Raw genomic sequence first — 20,793 nt, 5'->3', positions numbered from 1 at the left:
GTAGAAAAGAACTATCAGACTTTTCCCTAATTTTGATCCCAGGAGAGTCTTTAAAGCAACACTGGCTTCCTGAAGTTTTGATGAGTCCAGTTCTTCTTGGTGCTAATGAAGTCAGTGTCAGTCAGGAGCTTGAAGAGGGTGAAGAAGAAGCTGTGCCCCCTCTCCGACCAGGCTATGTTCATACTACATTGAGTGAATGAAGTCTGTGTGTGACTGGTTTTTCTCGTAGCAGAGTACACCAAACAGCAAATGAGAGATGTATTTATATTTCATACCAGAGGAATTTGGGGGGGGATGGTAGTAGTGGTATGTGTAGTTTTGAGATAAGACTGGGGAGTCCATCTCTGCGGGCGGCTTTGCATGTTGAGTTAGCAAGAACCCTGCTCCTCATACCTGTTGTATTTATTGGATGCAGTTTCCTAGTTCTGGACATTTTATATACTGTTGACCTATAATCTTAGTAAGAAACCAAAAGACACCAAAGCAGGAGTACCAAATGAATTTTTATTAAAATAGATGTTCCTGAAGACTTTATAAGACAGAATAAGGTCTAATCCCACTGACTTCCCAAATTAGTTAAGCTCTTCATCCAAGATGGCTGTTGAGCCCTGGCGGCAGCCTGCACTTCCCAGTTCCCAGTTAAGAGTGGCCCTTCTTCTGAGGGATGTGGGAGAATGCTGGGGAGGGGGCACGTATACAGGAGGGTACCCTTGGACTTTTTTTTTCTCCTTCTATTCTTCTGCAGTTTACCTATATGGTCAGACTTAATATGGGATAATACTAAAGCTTATGAAAAGGGTACCTCAGGGAAATAAGTCTGCGTGGAAGAGCATTGGAGAAGGGGACACTGGATAAGAGACATCGGTAGGCCCTCGGCAGGGAGGATGGTGGCAGAGCAAGCACGAGGGTGCAGGGCTTGCAGAGGTCAGGCCGTGGAGGGCAGGCAAGGCCTCCCTGTGATGATGTACCCCAGGCAGAGGAAGTATTAAGCCAAAAATTTTGCTGGAATGTTTTTGACCAAAGCCCACTGTTGAGTATAAGCTTTCTGGTAAACCATTAAAGACAACATTTTTTTTTTTTTTTGAAACAATTTCCCCCCCAGCTGGGAGTTAAACATCTGCTATAACATAAAATTTATCAATTTTTAACTGTACCGTTTGTGGCATTAAGTACATTCACATTGGTGTGCTTGTACTCTTAGACTTTTTATTCTTAAAAGTAGAATCAATTATGATTTTAAATTGCCAAAATGTTCAAAGCCATTAACTTTTGTAAGTAGGTATCCTAAAGGTTATATCTAATCAACTCCTCAGCTAATGCTTGAATCCTTTCGAGTCCCTTAACATCATGTAGACACTCACCTGCCCTGAAACACCTTGAGGACTGGCAGTCCACTGCGTTAACAGGTGTGTTTCTTCAGATATCTGAAGATGCTGCTCCCTGCAACTTACCTTTTAACTGTGTTAAATAGACCCATTTCCCTTAACTGTTGCTCACCTACCCTGATAGAGCAAGAAGCAATTTACTATCCCTTTTATTTTGGGGGGTTTTTGTTTATCTTCAGATTCTCCCCTGCATGTCGTCTGTAGCCAGCAGACTCAGATGGCGCCAGTCGTGGAGAAGCCCTCCTCTGGCACATTCCCTAAATGTTTCTTTTCTGGCAGCATGCCCGTCAGCAAGAAGCACATACAGCAAGATTGCTACAATACTCTTTTACAGACAGGTAGAAATATTCAATTTATGTAGCTTTTCCACTGTTTAGATGAATGTTTTCCTGAGTACTGAGTTTTAAATTCTGAAAATTAAGGGCACTTTGGGAGTATTGAGGCTGACTTCTGTTATCACTTACAACTCTATAGTCAGCTGGGTCTCTTCTGCTTTTCCTGGACAGGGCATAGACCTTCCATTTTTTCATAACTGGTGAGGAGAGCTGGCTGACATTACTTTGGTACTTCTGATGCTTTAGTGTAGCATTTTCCAAATTGTATCAGAGGATGATAGTTCTGTTAGATGGCAGTAGGTATGCCATGAAAAAGAGAGTTGTGTGGTTAAGTAAGTTTGGGGAAATGTTAGTAGCAGAGTCCTGACACATTGCACAAAATTCCAGGGCCGTGACTACATTTAAGGAAATCTGTTTAAAATGAGGGTATGTTAGGGGCACCTGGGTGGCTCAGTCGGTTAAGCATCTGACTCTTGATTTGGGCTCAGGTGAAGAGATCAAACCGTGTCGGGCTCTGTGCTGGGCATGGAGCCTGCTTGAGATCCTCTCTCTAAAAATAAATAAATAAAATTTAAAAAGTAAAATTAGGGTATATTGGGTTAAGACAAACTTATTTGAGCACACAACACTTCTTGGGGTTAACACTGCCTGGCTTAGAACATTTCTATATTTGTTTATAGATAATTATGCCAATAAACAGTATGCTTGAATATTTAGTGAAGGACTGTATGCTCCAGTTAAAGTATTTGAATAACTTATATCACATCTTTGTTCTGTTCTGCTGGGATATCTCTTTTGTAGGTACAGTTTAGTAACCTGTGTTACCCTTTTCCTTTTGCTTGCTCTTAACACTTCATGAGAGTAATTTTTGTATATATCCCCACAGGTGATCAATTTCCTCAGCCTATTAAATTTCCCATGAATGGACTCTCAGATGTGAAAAATACCTCGGGAGATAGTGAGAACTGCCCACCAAGTTCTAAAAAGTCTGAGGAGTGGCCTGACTGGAGTGAGCCTGAGGAGCCTGAAAACAAAGCTGTCAGCATCCAGATTTGTCCCACAGAAGCCTACGATGCCTCCACATCCCCACTCACTAATGTGAACGCGGAGGAGGTGGTGTGGGATGACTTTGAATCCAGCAGCTTAGATACTGAAATAAGTGCAAGAGGTGGAGTCTCAGCTGTCAGCCAGGGTACCTCAGGGGAACAGGAGGCTATTTCTACTTTGGTTTCACTCACTGAAGAGTCCAAGCCTTTGAAATTGAGTCTACCCCAAAAGACCAATCTTGCACAAAGTGAGGATGACCCAGACCAAACCAAGCCACCAAAAGTGTCATCCCAAGAAAGGCGCCTTAAGGCTCCATCAGAACTTGGTTTAGGAGAGGAGTTTACCATTCAAGTAAAAAAGAAGCCAGTACAAGATCCAGAGTTGGACTGGTTTGCTGATATGATTCCAGAAATTAAGCCTTCAGCTGCTATTCTTATTTTGCCTGAACTGAGGACAGAAATGATGGTTTCTGACAAGGATGACGTCTCACCAGTGATGCAGTTTTCCTCAAAATTTGCTGCAGCAGAGATGACTGAGGTGAGGCTTAGTAAATCGTGCTACTAGTTTAAAGGGTGCCCTCGTACATACCGGTTGCAAGGTCTCGTTGATAACAGACTTGCTGTTTTCCTGGTGAGGGAAGAGACTAACGCACACATTTGCTTACGGTGATGGGTGAAGCACAAAATGAATATGATCAGTTTCTATAAATGCTGTCTTTCCTTCCCCAGAAAGAAGTAGCAATGCTTAGACTTAGGTGTTTAATGGGCCGCTAGTTACTATTACAACCTTTTTACTTAAAAAGGGGTTAAACCAAGAATAGGGTATCATCAGATAGATTTTATTGTATTTATATGGTCCTTGGAAAGTTATTTTCCAGTGTTTTGGTCTTGTAAATCTGGAACCAAAGTAATCCTCCTCCTCTTCAGCTTCCTGTTGCAGTAAGTTATTTTACCTAGCGAGAGGAGATCTCTTCCAGCATCGAAAGGCAAGTGTTAGGCCTCTTTAAATTCAGAAATGATTTGTCTCAGCAGCCTGCCCTTGGTTTGCTTTATCTTGCTGCAGGGAGAGTCTGAAGGCTGGGGAGACGAAGGGGAGCTGAACTGGGAAGATAATAACTGGTGACAACGGGTATAACTTTAGGGAAAAGGATTTCTTTAAAAAAAAAAAAAATCAAACTAATACCTCAAAGTGGGCTCTGCAGACAAGAAAACCCAGAAGCATCTGTTTTTCCCATCTGTGCCAACTGAAGCTTGAGCCCCCGAGTGCTGGCTGGTGTCCCGGCAGCGAAGAGCCCCAGCGCTGGTTTTGTGGAGGAGGAGCTCGTGTACGTCTGACAGGCCAGTTTCTGTGAAGAGCAAGTAGCTATGGAAAGGTTGAATTTACTGCTTTTTTCCAGGACAATTCCAGAAGAAAATAAATACAAAAATTCAAGCTGATTAGCTTAATTTTGTGCCATTTCTTTAACAGAAGAGTAAGCTTTATTATGAAATACAACTTACGGAAAAAGTTTTAGCTGTAAAGTATATAAATGATTTTAAATTGCTAAGGTTTCCTTCGGCAGCTTATTTATTTGTTTACAGTTGTACTGTCTGGCCCTGTGGGTACCTGGGCAGTCCCTGACTGTTCCATATGTATTCCATGTACCAAAGTTCTTCACAAGAAATCTCCCCCACTACCTGTTCTCTAAACATCCAATAAAGACTATTTTCACTAGATTCAACTTTACAAAAGTTGTTTTATATGTGTTAGAAAACGCATAGTTACATCAATATATTCATTTACAAAGTATCATGTAGGATGGTAAAAATCATACCCCGTTCTGTCTAGTGGTAACACAGTCTAGTCCATTCAAGGGCCACCCTAGAGTACATGTCGTTTCAGCTCATCAATCCTTTCTTGGAGCATCTCCATTTTCAGTAGAAGCCACTCTGGAGCAGGAGACTTTTGGAGTAAGGACTCAATTGCCTCCAAGGCCCCTGATGCTGCTTGCAGTGCTGACCTGTACTCTTCTTCCAAGGGGAACTCCCGACGCGGTCTTTTTGCATAAGGCTGGCAAATGAGAAAAACACGGGATAAGTAATGCCATGATGCCCATTCCCAAGATGATCATTTCTAAAACTGTAAAATTTTATGTGCAAGTTTTATTTTGTCAATGGCTCACAAGGGCAGGAGGGAACGACCACCCCGTATCACCTAGAAAAATATGTGAAGGCATTTCTGGTTTGTCACAGCGATTCAGGGTGCTACTACCATTAGGGTCGAAGGAAACTAAGAGGAATGCTGCCTTGTCCAGCAATTTCCAGAGTATTCTTTGGAAATATCTTGTCCTGACAAAAAAGCCCCAGGTATGCGTTTTCTAAATGGTTCCAGTTTACTTTTTAACGTTAAGTGCTGTGGTCTTTCAGATGCTTTTCAACCCAATTCAATAAATTGTCAGGCTTTCTAACATCACTGCACTGGGGTGGGGATCGGGACCAGGACGTCTTTTGTAATCACGGTCTTCCTAAGGAATGTCATAAATTCTTGAGGGCTTATTTACAGCAATGCTATGTAACTTTTAGGCCTGAAATCTATAAAGTTAAATAGGTCTTGAAAACAAGTTATTAACATAAACTTTCTTTATATAAGAGTTGTAAATCGGGCGCCTGGGTGGCTCAGTCGTTAAGCGTCTGCCTTCGGCTCAGGTCATGATCCCAGGGTCCTGGGATCGAGTCCCACATCGGGCTCCCTGCTCTGCGGGAAGCCTGCTTCTCCCTCTCCCACTCCCCCTGCTTGTGTTCCCTCTCTCGCTGTGTCTCTCTCTGTCAAATAAATAAATAAAATCTTTAAAAAAAAAAAAAAAAAAGAGTTGTAAATAAAACTCAACAGAATATTGTTCCTCTTAGGGATTGCTATTCTAAATACACTATCAGAGGAGGGGGGAAAGATGGCGGAGGAGTAGGGGACCCTATTTCAACTGGTCCCCGGAATTGAGCTGGATATCTACCAGACCACTCTGAGCACCCACGAAACCAGCCTGAGATGTAAGAAGATCTGGATCTCTACAAACAGAATATCGCAGGCAGTTGGTTTTGAGGTACGAAGCGGGGAGCCGTGATTCCGCGGGCAGATATCGGAGGATAAATGGCAGCGGGAGGGTGCCTGGACGTGGGGATCCTACACCGTCGGTGAGTGACAGCCTTGCACACTGGGGACAGGGCACAGACTCACAGACCGGTAGCAGCGAGGAAAGGACTTTAGGGCAGCCCCCGGGGCGGAAACCTGGAGCGGCGGGGTCGCGCACGCGCAAACTGGGAGCAGCTGGCGGTTTTAGAGGCACAAAGGGCAGAGACGTGCACCGACCTGGAGGCAGGACTGGGAGCACTGTGGAGGGGTGCACAACCCAGGACACTGCAATTTATAGCAGCACGGACAGAAACAGAGATGGTGTGGCCTGGAGAGCTCACTGAAGAACAGACTGCGATCTCTCTGCTCTGAGGCAGAGGGTTGGAAACGGTCTCTTCTGCTCTGACTTGCGGAAGAGACACGGAAAGCCGCCAGAAAACAAAAGCCCCAAAAACTGATTCCCGCTGAGCCCATCCCCTTCCACAGGGGGGCAGGGCAACTCCACCCAAACAGGGTTGCCTGAGTAACAGCACGGCAGGCCCCTCCCCCAGAAGACAGGCTGGGAAAACAAGAGGCCAGCAACCCTAAGGTCCCAAGAAAACAGGTGCATCTTCCTTGGGTTCTGGTCAATAATTTGGACTCTATACATTCCCTCAAACACCCATCAACAGAATGACTAGGAGGAGGAGCCCCCAAAATAGAAAAGACTCAAGAGATTATGACTTACGCTGCAGATTTACAAATGGATGCAGATATAACCAAGATGTCGGAGATGGAATTCAGGCTAGCAATTGTGAAGACAACAGCTAGAATGGAGAAATCAATTAATGGCAACATAGAGTCTCTAAGGGCAGAAATGAAAGGTGAATTGGCAGAACTTAAAAATGCTATGAATGAGATCGAATCCAATCTAGATAATCTAACAGCTAGGGTAACTGAGGCAGAAGAGCGAATAAGCGACCTGGAAGACAATATAACCGATAAAAAGGGAAAAGAGGAGGCCAGGGAAAAACAACTCAGAATCCATGAAAATAGAATCAGAGAAATAAGTGACACCATGAAGCATTCCAATGTCAGAATAATTGGTATCCCAGAGGGAATGGAGAGAGAGAGAGGACTAGAAGATGTATTTGAGCAAATCATAGCTGAGAACTTCCCTAATCTGGGGAATGAAACAAATGTTCGCGTCCTAGAGGCAGAGAGGACCCCTCCCAAGATCAAGGAAAACAGGCCAACACCCCGGCATGTAACAGTAAAATTTGCAAATCTTAGAACCAAGGAAACCATCTTAAGGGCAGTTAGGGGGGAAGAGATTCCTTACGTACAGAGGGAGGAACATCAGAATAACATCAGACCTATCCAGAGACCTGGCAAGCCAGAAAGGCCTGGCAAGACATATTCAGGGTACTAAATGAGAAGAACATGCAGCCAAGAAAACTATCTGGCAAGGTTTTCATTTAGAATGGATGGAGAGATGCAGAGCTTCCACGACCGGCAGAAACTGAGAGAATATGTGACCACTCAGCCAGCCCTGCAAGAAATATTAAATATTAAGAACTTAAATATTAAGTTCTATAAAAGGAGAAAGACCCCAAGAGTGATATACAACAGAAATTTACAGGGACAATCTATAAAAACAAGGTCTTCACAGGCAACATGATGACAATTCATATCTTTCAATAATCACTCTCAACGTGAATGGCCTAAACGCTCCCATAAAACGGCACAGGGTTGCAGATTGGTTAAAAGACAGGACCCATCCATATGCTGCCTACAAGAGACTGATTTTGAACCTAAAGATACATCCAGACTGAAAGTGAAGGGATGGAGATCCTTCTTCCATGCCAGTGGACCTCAAAAGAAAGCTGGGGTAGCAATTCTTGTATCAGACAAATTAGATTTTAAACTAAAGTCTAATTAGAGACACAGAAGGACACTATATCATTCTTAAAGGGACTATCCAACAAGAAGATCTAACAATTGTAAATATCTATGCCCCCAATATGGGAGCAGCCATCTACATAAGCCAACTGTTAACCAAAATAGTCATATTGATAACAATACGTTAATCATAGGAGACCTCAATACTCCACTCTCAGCAATGGACAGATCATCTAAGCAGAAAATCAACAAGGAAACAAGAGCTCTGAATGATACATTGGACCAGATGGACCCCATAGATATTTACAGAACATTCCACCCTAAAACAACAGAATACTCATTCTTCTCAAGCACACATGGAACTTTCTCCAGAATAGACCACATACTGGGTCACAAATCAGGTCTCAACCGATACCAAAAGATTGAGATTATTCCCTGCATATCCTCAGACCATAATGCTTTAAAACTGGAACTCAACCACAAGAAAAAAATTGGAAGAAATTCAAACACTTGGAAGCTAAAGACCACTCTGCTCAAGAATGTTTGGGTCAGGGGCGCCTGGGTGGCTCAGTTGGTTAAGCGACTGCCTTCGGCTCAGGTCATGATCCTGGAGTCCCGGGATCGAGTCCCGCGTCAGGCTCCCTGCTCGGCAGGGAGTCTGCTTCTCCCTCTGACCTTCCCCCCTCTCATGTGCTCTCTCACTCTCTCAAATAAATGAATAAATAAAATCTTTAAAAAAAAAAAAGAAAAAAAAGAATGTTTGGGTCAAACAGGAAATCAAAGAACTTAAACAATTCATGGAAACCAATGAGAACAAAAACACATCAGTCCAAAACCTATGAGATACTGCAAAGGCGGTCCCTAAGGGGGAAATACATAGCCATCCAAGCCTCATTCAAAAAATAGAAAAATCCCGAATTCACCAACTAACTCTACACCTTAAAGAACTAGAGAAAAAGCAACAAATGATGCCTAAGCCACGCATTAGAAGAGAAATAATTAAAATTAGAGCAGAAATCAATGAATTAGAAACCAGAAACACAGATCAGATCAACAAAACTAGAAGTTGGTTCTTTGAAAGAATTAATAAGATCGATAAACCACTGGCCAGACTTATCCAAAAGAAAAGAGAAAGGACCCAAATTAATAAAATTATGAATGAAAGGGGAGAGATCACAACTAACACCAAGGAAATAGAAACAATTATTAGAAATTATCATCAACAACTATATGCCAATAAACTGAGCAATCTGGATGAAATGGAGGCCTTCCTGGAAACCTGTAAGCTGCCAAGACTGAAACAGGAAGAAATTGACAACCTGAATAGGCCAATAACCAGTAACGAGATTGAAGCAGTGATCAAAAACCTCCCAAAAAACAAGAGTCCAGGGCCTGATGGATTCCCTGGGGAATTCTACCAAACATTCAAAGAAGAAATAATACCTATTCTACTGAAGCTGTTTCAAAAAAATAGAAACAGAAGGAAAACTTCCAAACTCATTCTATGAGGCCAGCATTACCTTAATCCCCAAACCAGGCAAAGACCCCATCAAAAAGGAGAATTTCAGACCGATATCCCTGATGAACATGGATTCCAAAATCCTCAACAAAATCCTAGCTAATAGGATCCAACAATACATTAAAAGGATCATCCACCACAACTAAGTGGGATTTATCCCCGGGATGCAAGGGTGGTTCAACATTCACAAATCAATCAATGTGATAGAACACATTAATAAGAGGAGGGAGAAGAACCATATGGTCCTCTCAATTGATGCACAAAAAGCATTTGACAAAATACAACATCCTTTCCTGATTAAAACTCTTCAGAGTATAGGGATAGAGGGAACATTCCTCAAGTTCATAAAATCCATCTATGAAAAACCCACAGCGAATATCATCCTCAATGGCGAAAAGCTGAGAGCCTTTCCCTTAAGATCAGGAACATGTCAAGGATGCCCACTCTCATCACTATTGTTCAACACAGTACTAGAAGTCCTAGCAACAGCAATCAGACAACAAAAAGAAATAAAAGGTATTCAAATTGGCAAAGAAGAAGTCAAACTCTCTCTTTTCACAGACGACATGATACTTTATGTGGAAAACCCAAAAGACTCCACCCCCAAATTACTAGAACTCATCCAGCAATTCAGTAATGTGGCAGGATACAAAATCAATGCACAGAAATCAGTTGCTTTCTTATACACTAACAACGCAACTGTAGAAAGAGAAATTAGAGAAACGATTCCATTTACAATAGCACCAAAAACCATAAGATACCTCAGAATAAACCTAACCAAAGAGGTAAAGGATCTATACTCTAGGAACTACAAAACACTCATAAAAGAAATTGAAGAAGACACAAAAAGATGGAAAAATATTCCATGCTCATGGATCGGAAGAATAAACATTGTTAAAATGTCTATGCTGCCCAGAGCAATCTATACCTTCAGTGCCATCCCGATCAAAATTCCAATGACATTTTCCAAAGTGCTGGAACAAACAATCCTAAAATTTGTATGGAATCAGAAAAGACCCCGAATCGCCAAGGAGATGTTGAAAAAGAAAAACAAACCTGGGGGCATCACGTTGCCCGATTTCAAACTATATTACAAAGCTGTGATCACCAAGACAGCATGGTACTGGCACAAAAACAGACATACAGACCAATGGAACAGAATAGAGAACCCAGATATGGACCCTCAACTCTATGGTCAAATAATCTTTGACAAAGCAGGAAAAAACATGCAATGGAAAAAAGACAGTCTCTTCAATAAATGGTGCTGGGAAAATTGGGACAGCCACATGCAGAAGAATGAAACTCGACCATTCTCTAACACCATTCACAAAGATAAACTCAAAGTGGATGAAAGACCTCAATGTGAGACAGGAATCCATCAGAATCCTAGAGGAGAACATAGGCAGTAACCTCTTTGACATCGCCCACAGCAACTTCTTTCAAGATACATCTCCAAAAGCAAAAATGAACTTTTGGGACTTCATCAAGATAAAAAGCTTCTGCACAGCAAAGGAAACAGTCAGCAAAACAAAGAGGCAACCCACAGAATGGGAGAAGATATTTGCAAATGACACTACAGATAAAGGGCTGGTATCCAAGATCTATAAAGAACTTCTCAAACTCAACACCAAAGCACAAATAAGTCAAAAAGTGGGCAGAAGATATGAAAAGACACTTCTCTGAAGAAGACATACAAATGGCTAACAGACACATGAAAAAATGTTCATCATCATTGGCCATCAGGGAAATCCAAATCAAAACATTGAGATACCACCTTACACCAGTTAGAATGGCAAAAATGGACGGGGAAAGAAACAACAAATGTTGGAGAGGTTGTGGAGAAAGGGCAACCCTCTTAACACTGTTGGTGGGAATGCAAGTGGGTACAGCCACTTTGGTAAACAGTGTGGAGGTGCCTCAAAAATTTAAAAATAGAGCTACCCTATGACCCAGCAAATGCACTACTGGGTATTTACCCCAAAGACACAGATGTAATGAAAAGAAGGGCCATATGGACCCCAATGTTCATAGCAGCAATGTCCGCAATAGCCAAACTGTGGAAAGAGCTGAGATGCCCTTCAACAGATGAATGGATAAAGAAGATGTGGTCCATATATACAATGGAATATTACTCAGCCATCAGAAAGGATGAATACCCATCTTTTACATCAACATGGATGGGACTGGAGGAGATTATGCTAAGTGAAATAAGTCAAGCAGAGAAAGTCAATTATCATGTGGTTTCACTTATTTGTGGAACATAAGGAATAGCATGGAGGACATTAGGAGAAGGAAGGGAAAAATGTGGGGGGTGGGAATTGGAGGGAGAGATGAACCATGAGAGACTATGGACTCTGAGAAACAAACAGGGTTTTAGAGGGGAGGGGAGATTGGTTAGCCCGGTGATGGGTATTAAGGAGGGCACGTACTGCATGGAGCACTGGGTGTTATACGAAAACAATGGATCATGGATCACCACATCAAAAACCAATGATGTATTGTATGGTGACTAACATAACACGATAAAATAAAAAAAATAAATAAATAAAAAATAAATACACTATCAGTGCTCAAAACAATATTTTGAGTATCCTTGGTGGTATCAGATTTCTGCCTTCTAATAGGTAGATGTGATTTCTAGACATTGGCAGAAGTCATTTAGGCTGGTTTGATGAATGAAGCAAGGGATCAACCGAAACATTTTGGAAGGTGATTTCATTCATTTTCTTCGGTGGTTCAGAAACTACATTTATAGCTTCACTGATACAGATACGTAACTTTCCTAAAAGTTACTATAAAAAATTGAAAGTCATAGTGAAAGAGTACAGTCAGTATCATGTTTAAAACTTGTATTTTTGTAGTCCCACCTCTGTTCTATGTATTGATAACCTTTCAGGAAGAAGAAATGCGATTTTTAAAAGAGGACAACAGGAGAATTTTACATGTCTAGATCTATTTGATTATATTTTGACAGTCAGTATGAGGCCAGGAACCATACTAGTTTTTTCACTTTTATCAGTAAGAAGAGGAGAATTTCTCCTAAAAGCTTGACCCATACCAAAATGCAGTCCATACCTGTAGAGATGACCACTTTGCTTCTTCTACAGCAACTTTAGCCAAGTGTTCCCGGAAAATGCCTTTTTCCTGTTTCACACGTTCCACTCTGGCAGCTGCAGTTTCATCTACAAACCCAGTCTGCCACGGATCATGAAAAATCAAGTAAACACCAAGCATTCTCTAATAGATGGCAAACAATGTAATCAGAAAATGAGAAGACCAGGGGCTCTTGGGTGGCTCAGCCGGTTAAGCGTCCGACTCTTGATTTCGGCTCAGGTCAGATTTCAGGGTCGTGAGGTAGAGCACAGCATTGGGCTCTGCGCTGGGCGTGGAGTCTGCTTAAGATTCTCTCTCTCCCTCTGCCCCTCCCTACCCCCCACTTAAAAAAAAAGACCATGCACGTGCGTGTGTGCGCGCGTGCGCATGTGTTTAAGCACCCAGTGTTAAACTATTCTGACTTAGTCTGTGAGCTAGGCAAATTTTGGAAATTGGACTCATCTGTAAATGCATCCTCTTCGTGTAATTTGGATAAAATTACTGTATAGTGTTCTCCTTCCCTACAGATAAGTTGAACTGTCGTTTTTCCAGGAGAAAAATGATAGTCTGCAAACCTTCATTGTGTAGGGTAAGAAACTGGCAAAACATGTTACACACACATACTTAATCCAGCTTCTGTGTAACATATACATGTATATACATAGCCCAGTTTAATAATGGGTGTAGTATAAAAAAAAATAAGTAGTTAAGCATAATTCACTTTCTCTCGGTTTTCTAAATTTGTGGTTTAACTGTTCTACTAGTGCTGCAATTAGCCGTTATATCCTAAAACTACCCCCATATAAGTTGCAAGGTGTGCACAAACATGGGAGCCAAATGATGGAACAGTTTGGTTCTAACTATAGAAATGAGCAGCACTACCAGAATCCACACTGTGGGCAGAGGGACTCCAACTGCCCCACCGCGGTGCCTCGTCATACGGGCCCAGTTGTTCAATGTGCGTCACCTCGGTGCTGAGCACTACGAAAAATTTAAGCTAAGAAGATACTTGACTTGGTTACAATCCTACAATTTAAAAAAACAATGACAAAATCTGTGATGCCGCTATTTTGATCTATAGAAATAAATACCTTCTCCAGAAAGGATACAACTTTGTTCTTCGTATCTTCAGAACGGAGACATCGTGGAACTATCTCTTCATGGTTTGTTCCCTATTAATAAAAGATAGATAAATGAGACCAATTTTAATGTATCTCAACAACTTGCAAAGACAACTCCAAAAGTTTTAAGAGCTACCTTAATCATAAATGCATTTTAAAAGAAAACAGTGTCAGAGGATACTCAAAAGACCATCAGCTCCTTAGTTCCTTTGGGGAGCCTCGGGACCATGCAGCGTTCTGCACGAGCACAGAGCTGGCGGCTTTCATTACTTCTGCCCGGTCATACTAATGTCTGTGGGCCCCTATGACCAAAGGTGTGACTGCACAGCTCCAGGCGAGAGAAAAGGAGCATCCCACAGGAGGCTCCCCTTCTCCGTGGCCCCGAGCTCACATGTCCCTGTGATCATCAACCTAACTCCTAAATGATAGAGATGAAATGCATTATTCATTTCACACTCAAAAATACTGTCTGGAAGACAGTGCCCAAGTGAATAGACCTGGTCTGAATGCCTGGTTCTGGTTGTTCCAACTCTCCTAGGACCTTAGGAAAGTACCTTCATTTCTCTATGCTCCATTGTTAGATGCTGCAAAAGAGATCGTTGGTAATATCTCCTCCAGTGGAAAATTTTAATGACTAAGACCAAAAGCTCAATAAATGTTTTTGGAATGTTTTGGAAAATCTGAAATAATACTTTCTGGCGATCACTGTGATAGGTTGGTCTTATAATTACCTCGGCGAACTGAGTAAACGCCTCCAAGGTATGTTGTTCTACTATCCAATTCCTGTCAGCTAGCAGTGAGGCAAAAATAGAAGACAGGCTGGGCAGAATTTTGTCCTAAAAAGAGAACCAAACCTTATTAAATAGAGGAAAACCTCAGTATTCTATTCTTAATGTTGTCAAGTTTCCCTAATTCTGTCCCAGTGAGCACATATTAATACATGTTAGGGCATGTCACTCCTTTGCTTAAATGCTTCCAATAGCTTCTCACTTCATTAGAGTAAAACTCAAAAGTCCTTAAGATGGCCGGCAAAGCCCCACTGTTTGAGTGTGGCCTCTGCCGGCCCCCTCAGTGGATCAGACGCCCTCTCATCTCACTACTTACCCTGCGTGTGGGATACCTGTCTGGCTGCCTCCCTCAGCTTCAGGATTTTACTCACAGATCACCTTGGTGAGGATGCCACTGCCCATATCCCGTTTCAAACTGTACCCCCACAAGCACACTCTCCCCCTATTTCTCTCTACAGCTCTCACACTAACATGCTATATCATGTCTTTATTCGTTGCCTTCCAGAGGCTGAGGGTGGGGATTGATTAGTTTGGTTCATTAATGAATCCCCAGTGATTAAAACAGCACCTGACACATAGCAAAAACTCAGCAATTTTTTCTTGAATAAATCAATCCATCTCCTGGCTTTAGAGGCCTCTTATATGCTGATAAATCCACCAAACTGTTCAGGCCTTAACTTCACTCCTGGGAATATGTAATTTGCTCCACAGGTTCTGGGCCCATCAGGGTCCATAGTTATGCATGAATGAAACAGTACTCTGGAATTTATTTTATGCTAAAAAGAAGACAGCTCAAATGCAAGTATCTCTGGGTACTTTTGTCCAGAGTTGAAAAGCTGTCAACCTCTCCATTTCTTTCACGAAAACAAACAGGATGGTATCATTTAACTTTAAATAAATAATAGCCCTTTAGAAACTAGCCAGTTGTTTTTTATTTCAAAGTTTCTAATATCTACTGAGAGAACATCCATCATGGTTTTGTTCCAGTTACGTGAAAAGGTTCTCATTGGTGAGTTTTTTTTTTTTTTTTAAAGATGTATTTATTTATTTATTTGAGAGGGAGAGGGAAAGTCCAGCAGACTCCTCGCTGAGCACAGACCTTCGATCTCAAGACCCTGAGATCATAACCGGAGACAAAACCAAGAGTCAGACACTTAACCAACTGCGCCACTCAGGCGTCCCTCAGTGAGCTTTTTATAGTCTCTTCCATGGAGGTGAAAAAGAAAAACGTCAACTATCTAGAATTGCTGGATTTGACCACAGTAATAAGAAAGGCAAAATTCAATTTAGGAAGATGATCTTTCACTGTAAGGTGTGTCTGAAAATTCAGAAGTGTATTGCAGGCCTGTACAGTCAGTTTTATAAGTAAATATCCATTTGTCAATTATATATACTTTGCAACACTTTCAAAAATACTGTCTTAAAAATAAACAGCTCCCTTTCATGGATATAAAACCAAGAGAACAACTTTGATAAGTTTCCTCATTATATACTCTTTCCTAGAAGACATAAATGTTTTCTTCCTCAGGGACTTTGTGTGCTAAAGCCCAACTGGAAGGAGACTCTCAGACTACAGCCAACTCTAAATTATTTGTATGTCAAATATATTTTTCTTAAAAAAAAAAAAAAAACTTAAAATGAGTTCTATTTTGACAAAGTCACCATCTCTTCACAAAATACATTTCCCCCCAACTTTCACTGTCAACAATCCACAGAATTCCAGAAATTAAAAGCCTGAAAATTTTAGTCAGTAATTCTTTCACGGATTTTGTTAACACGGGAACAAAAGAATTAAGAGTATTACCTGGAAAGCTTGAGGTATAAAAAATTTTCCCAGAGAAGATACAAAATCAAGCACTGCCAAACAAACATGGTCAGGAGGCTCTAATTTAAGCAGTGAGGTCTGCAAAGTTACTACCTAAAGTGGCAAAGATCAAAGAATAGTTATAAATGAAAACAAATATTCCATTGAGACATAATAAGTAAGATTCGGATGGGTATGTGGGGAGGGGAAACACAACAAAACCCAGAAGAGACCAACACTCTACAATGCCTAATCTTCACACGTGGAATTTGAATAAAATGATCAAATGACTGACTCAGTTATTACAGAGTTCATCCTATCAACTGCTGTAAAGAAAAAAAAAAAAATGTGTTCCTGAGAAACTATATACCAGTGCTCTTCTTTCAAATCCTTAAAAATTGTTTTGTATTTTAAATTCTAGTGAGGGAAGTTCATTATTTAAAGCAGGGATTGGCAAAGTTTCTATGAAGGGCCAGACAGTCAATATTTTAGGCTTTGTAGGTAATATGTTCCCTACTGCATATTGCTTTTTTATTTTTTAATTTTTATTTTATAAACCTTTGAAATGTAAAAATCCTCCTTAGCTCTTGTCCTATAAACAGAAGGGCAGAATCTAGCCAGGAAGTCAGAGTTTGCGAACCCCTGATTTAAAGGAACACAGAAAGTCGTCTATAAAAGAAGCAATGCCTAAGTTAAAATTTTACTTATGTTGAAATTTTAGAACTTTAGTTATTTGGGGTTTTTTAAAGGTAGGCACAATTCTATCAAAATTATCCATATTTAATTTATCAAAAAAGATTACTAGAACTGTCAGAATCCACAAAGTTTGAGTCAATTATTTTACTGCATTCTCATTCTCTATAATTTAGTAATTCATGTTACACATACAGTAATTTAAAAATATACCTAATTAGAAAGTATTTGTTAATGCTAAGTTCTTACTGTACACAACCACTAACCAAGCTACTAAAACAAAGCGTTAGTAGTCTCACTTTCCGGCATATAGCTCCTATGACAGGGTGTTATTTCTTCCATCATCTTCCTAAATAGGAATTAGTTTTACCTCATAACTGTTCATTTCTAACCGTGCCTTTAAACTTAGGCCAGCTCTAGCTTTGTGGGGTCAGTTCTGCCCAGTATGGACTAATTCCAAAGCCTCTCAATCACTTCAGAGAAGTGCCTTTTCCTTTTCCTTTTGCCTTTTACTCTACCGGCTTAGAACCTCCAAAAGCAAGCCATAACTAGGCAACATCAAAAGCATCCCCCCAACAGTGACCTCTGTTCCGCCTGTCCCAGCCATGCATGCTGGGGGCCAGACAGAAAACTCAGTAGTCCTCTCACTTCAAAATAATTTTATTTCCTCAAAGAAACAATGAGGATTATCCTTAAGTCCACATCAGTTATATTCCATACTCCCAACAGCTGCTGGAATGCCTTTGAAACTGTTTTGAAGGAGGGGTTCACACATGAACTATGACTCCTAACCTCAAGGATGTTCTGGAGCAGTTGAAGAAAAGGTTTTGACTATTCAGTATCAGGGAGAGAGGAAGGACAGCTACAGGCTGAATCAACAGCCCTGTATACTAACCGGTTATACTCTACGGGAAGAGCGAAAGAGATGAGACCTCCCTAAGACAAGCAAATCTGTGACATTTAAGTTTAATTCAACAGGAGGGGTAACAAGCAAATTGAGCAACAAATCATTAAAAAGGACTGTTTGTAGAAAGCTATTTTAAGTCATGTTAGTTCAACAATTTCCTCAGCCAAGTATTAACTTGCTTATTGTTCTTACCTGACTTATCAGATGAGGATCTAGAGTTTGAACGAAAAATCCCAACAGTGGAAGTAAAAGACTAAGTGTCTGCTGAACATAAGGTTGGCCTGTTACCTTAAATAAGAAACACAAAATAATTTTGGTGAAAATTTTCAATTACATGAAAATAGCAACCTTTTAGTGAGCATTTATTATATACCAGGCAATATGCTAAGTGCTTTATATTACCTCACATACACCTTATAACTTTATGAAGTAGATCTTTACTCACTTTACTAATAATTAAGAAAAAGGGGCAGAGAGGTTAAATAATTTGCTCAAGATCACATGACAAGGAAATTTAATCGGATGGAGATCTAATCACTTTTGTTTGGCACTGAAAAACTTGTGCCTTAGTGTTCTTAAAATTCCATTTCTCTTCCCCGTAACTGTTGTTTCTATCATGATATTATAAGCTACATCACCAGCAGAGAATCCTCAATGAATACTTACTGAATGATTCGTGAGGACTGGGGGAAAGCACTCACTGAAGTCACAGTACTACAGAAGGGAAATTTAACTCTACATAAACTTTAATGAAAAAACATTATCTGCAAAACCATCTCTATGATTTACCAAAAGTGTGAATGTTGCCTTCAGCTTCCAGTGGCTGACACTACTTAGTCAAAGAAAACAAATGTCATATTTAAATTTTTAAACTAAATGTCATTTGTAAACTACAATAATCTGTGGGACACACATCATCCTAATTCTAGCCCGATCATCATCTGGTCTTCTGCCATTGCTGGGGAAGAGGAACATGAACCAGCCAGAGCCACTCATGTGCCCCTGCCACCTTTAAGCCGAGTCACTCTCCACTGCCCAAAGGATTGTATGGAAGACCGCGGAATCCCAGAAACAGGCCACACTAGCCCAAAAGAGGAGAGAAACCATAGGGGAAGAAGTTTGGTTTCTTTAAATAGGGTCCAAATGGTCATGAAAATAGTTAACTGAACTATCACTGTCACTGTACTAGGTTCTGGTTCTATCACACTCAAAGAGAACTGGCTGGAAGAGTACAAATAGGTATTTTAAGTTCTAACCGCAAGTTCTACCAAGCCCCTAAAGAAATTACATACATTTTCCTCTACAGGGGAAATTTCGGTATTATTCTCTTTTTTCAATGTTTTATTTGTTCTTCAGTTGCTTTCCTTACCAGTTTAGTGTTTAACAAAACCCAAAGCTGACTCCCAATTTCCATAATCGCAGTTTGCTGTACAATATCCAGAGCTTCACTGGCACAATTACATACAGCGAGCAAAGCAGAGAGCAGCGTGTTCTAAAGGGGGAGAGAGACGGAAGAGTCTCAGGTTAGATCCCAATCGAAAGGAGTTGAGGCCCCAGAGGTTAGGAGTTACTTATAACTCTTCATAAAAACCCATGTCGGATTTATATTCTGAGACCCAAAGCCATCTTTTTCAGCTACTTTAATACAAATTATTTTATTAGAACTAATTTTCCTTATACACAGAAACATTTTTTTCATTTTCTAAATAAACATTTTTTCCTTTTAGGTTAAAATTTAGTATTAAAATGGAAACAGCATTGCATTTTAATAAATAGGTTTGATACAGACTGTATGATCAAGCTAATTTATAATGTTCATCAACTAAAAAGTCTATTGTTTTTCACATTATGCACCTAGCAATCTTTTAACATTATTAGATTTTTATTTTGCTGTTGTTTTATAATCGGTCTTTAAAATTCCTCAGCAACACTGCATTCAATAAGCAAATAAAAATTTGAGGAGTACACTTATCTAGAATTTGAAACTAAAAACCACCTTTTCTAGATTCACTCTCCTTTACATATCGAATGTCTCTCTGGCCAGGAGCGGGGGTGGTTGGGGGACAGTGGGAGTAAAGTGAAGGCCATGTGGGAATGTAACGATTAGTAACAATGCCTGATTAATCCATTATACTTCAACAACAACACTTAAGTTTCAATGATTACCATACAGCTTTTTATTTAAGATTTACCCATTTCCTCCTACAAATAAGCATGTAAAATGACCTGTTGGAACTAAAGTTTTGGTCAGGGCAAAGATATATTCAATTTTAGAAAATAGGTGCATTATTTTACCTTTCAACTACAAAAATTAGTGCACAATAAATGTAAAACCTGAACAATTTAACCTACTCCTAACTAGGTGGTATAATAGTTTTCTCAAAATAAATGCACATAAAAACTTGTATTTCCTTTGGGTATATGTATATGTTTTAAATTATCTTGATAATTATCCTCAGGCGCCATTATGTAACAGAGTATCAGAACATTTATACTCAGTGTGGAGAAAATAAGCCTTGAGAAAACCCTGACCTTCTAATTTAAAATTGCAAATAGGCCCCTAACACTTTGAATGCCCTGTCCCCATCCCTGTTTTTCTCCACTTACCACAAACTGATACAACATACTTACATATGTATTTATTACTTATTTTACCATCCACAGCTGAGCTACAATGCAAACTCATGAGAACAGGAATTTTTGCCTGGAACAGTGCTTGGCACATAAGAGCACTCAAAACATGTTTGCTGGATGAATGAATGAATGAACCAACAAAGGAGGAAATGAAACTAAACTGGAAAATTCAACCACATGTACTACAGTCAATTTTTTCAGTCAATTTTAAAAAACCATGTATTTTTTACTTCTCACAGATGAATTTCTTTTATATTTCATTATTTTAAGAGGGAGTATTCTAAATGGAAAGCTACAGAAAGGCTCAGAATAGATGTGTGTAAAATGGGGGTTGTGTTTTGTTGAATAGAAGAATATACATATCGAAGAATCATGTCTGGGGTGCCTAGGTGGCTCAGTTGGTTAAGCAAGCAAGCCTTTGGCTCAGGTCATGATCCCAGGGTACTGGGATTGAGTCCCACATAGGGTTCCTTGCTCAGGG

General features: G+C 40.3%; 2 protein-coding genes across 11 annotated transcripts in view; one reads left to right on the top strand and one right to left on the bottom strand.

Annotated features, from left to right (window-relative positions):
• The window catches only part of SCYL3 (SCY1 like pseudokinase 3), a 41,787-nt gene extending 37,305 nt beyond the window's left edge, over positions 1 to 4,482 (top strand). For 5 of the 6 annotated variants that reach the window (XM_036097972.2, XM_078077939.1, XM_036097970.2 and 2 more), the window contains exons 12-14: positions 1,565 to 1,723; positions 2,607 to 3,304; positions 3,830 to 4,482. In XM_036097972.2, coding sequence (XP_035953865.1) covers positions 1,565 to 1,723; positions 2,607 to 3,304; positions 3,830 to 3,889 — 917 coding nt within the window. In that variant the 3' untranslated portion in view covers positions 3,890 to 4,482. The remainder of the gene's footprint in view (positions 1 to 1,564; positions 1,724 to 2,606; positions 3,305 to 3,829) is intronic. The other variant, XM_036097974.2, reaches the window with a different exon arrangement.
• FIRRM (FIGNL1 interacting regulator of recombination and mitosis) overlaps positions 4,483 to 20,793 on the bottom strand; it is a 48,853-nt gene continuing 32,542 nt past the window's right edge. For all 5 annotated transcript variants that reach the window (XM_036097964.2, XM_036097967.2, XM_036097966.2 and 2 more), the window contains 7 exons: positions 19,048 to 19,170; positions 17,871 to 17,966; positions 16,079 to 16,192; positions 14,218 to 14,322; positions 13,457 to 13,537; positions 12,348 to 12,467; positions 4,483 to 4,816 (listed from right to left, as the gene is read on the bottom strand). In XM_036097964.2, the coding sequence (XP_035953857.1) occupies positions 4,628 to 4,816; positions 12,348 to 12,467; positions 13,457 to 13,537; positions 14,218 to 14,322; positions 16,079 to 16,192; positions 17,871 to 17,966; positions 19,048 to 19,170 (828 nt within the window). In that variant the 3' untranslated portion in view covers positions 4,483 to 4,627. The remainder of the gene's footprint in view (positions 4,817 to 12,347; positions 12,468 to 13,456; positions 13,538 to 14,217; positions 14,323 to 16,078; positions 16,193 to 17,870; positions 17,967 to 19,047; positions 19,171 to 20,793) is intronic.

This window comes from Halichoerus grypus, chromosome 7 (assembly GCF_964656455.1).
Source record: "Halichoerus grypus chromosome 7, mHalGry1.hap1.1, whole genome shotgun sequence".
Classification (NCBI taxonomy): domain Eukaryota; kingdom Metazoa; phylum Chordata; class Mammalia; order Carnivora; family Phocidae; genus Halichoerus; species Halichoerus grypus.
This window is presented reverse-complemented; position numbering and strand designations above follow the sequence as displayed.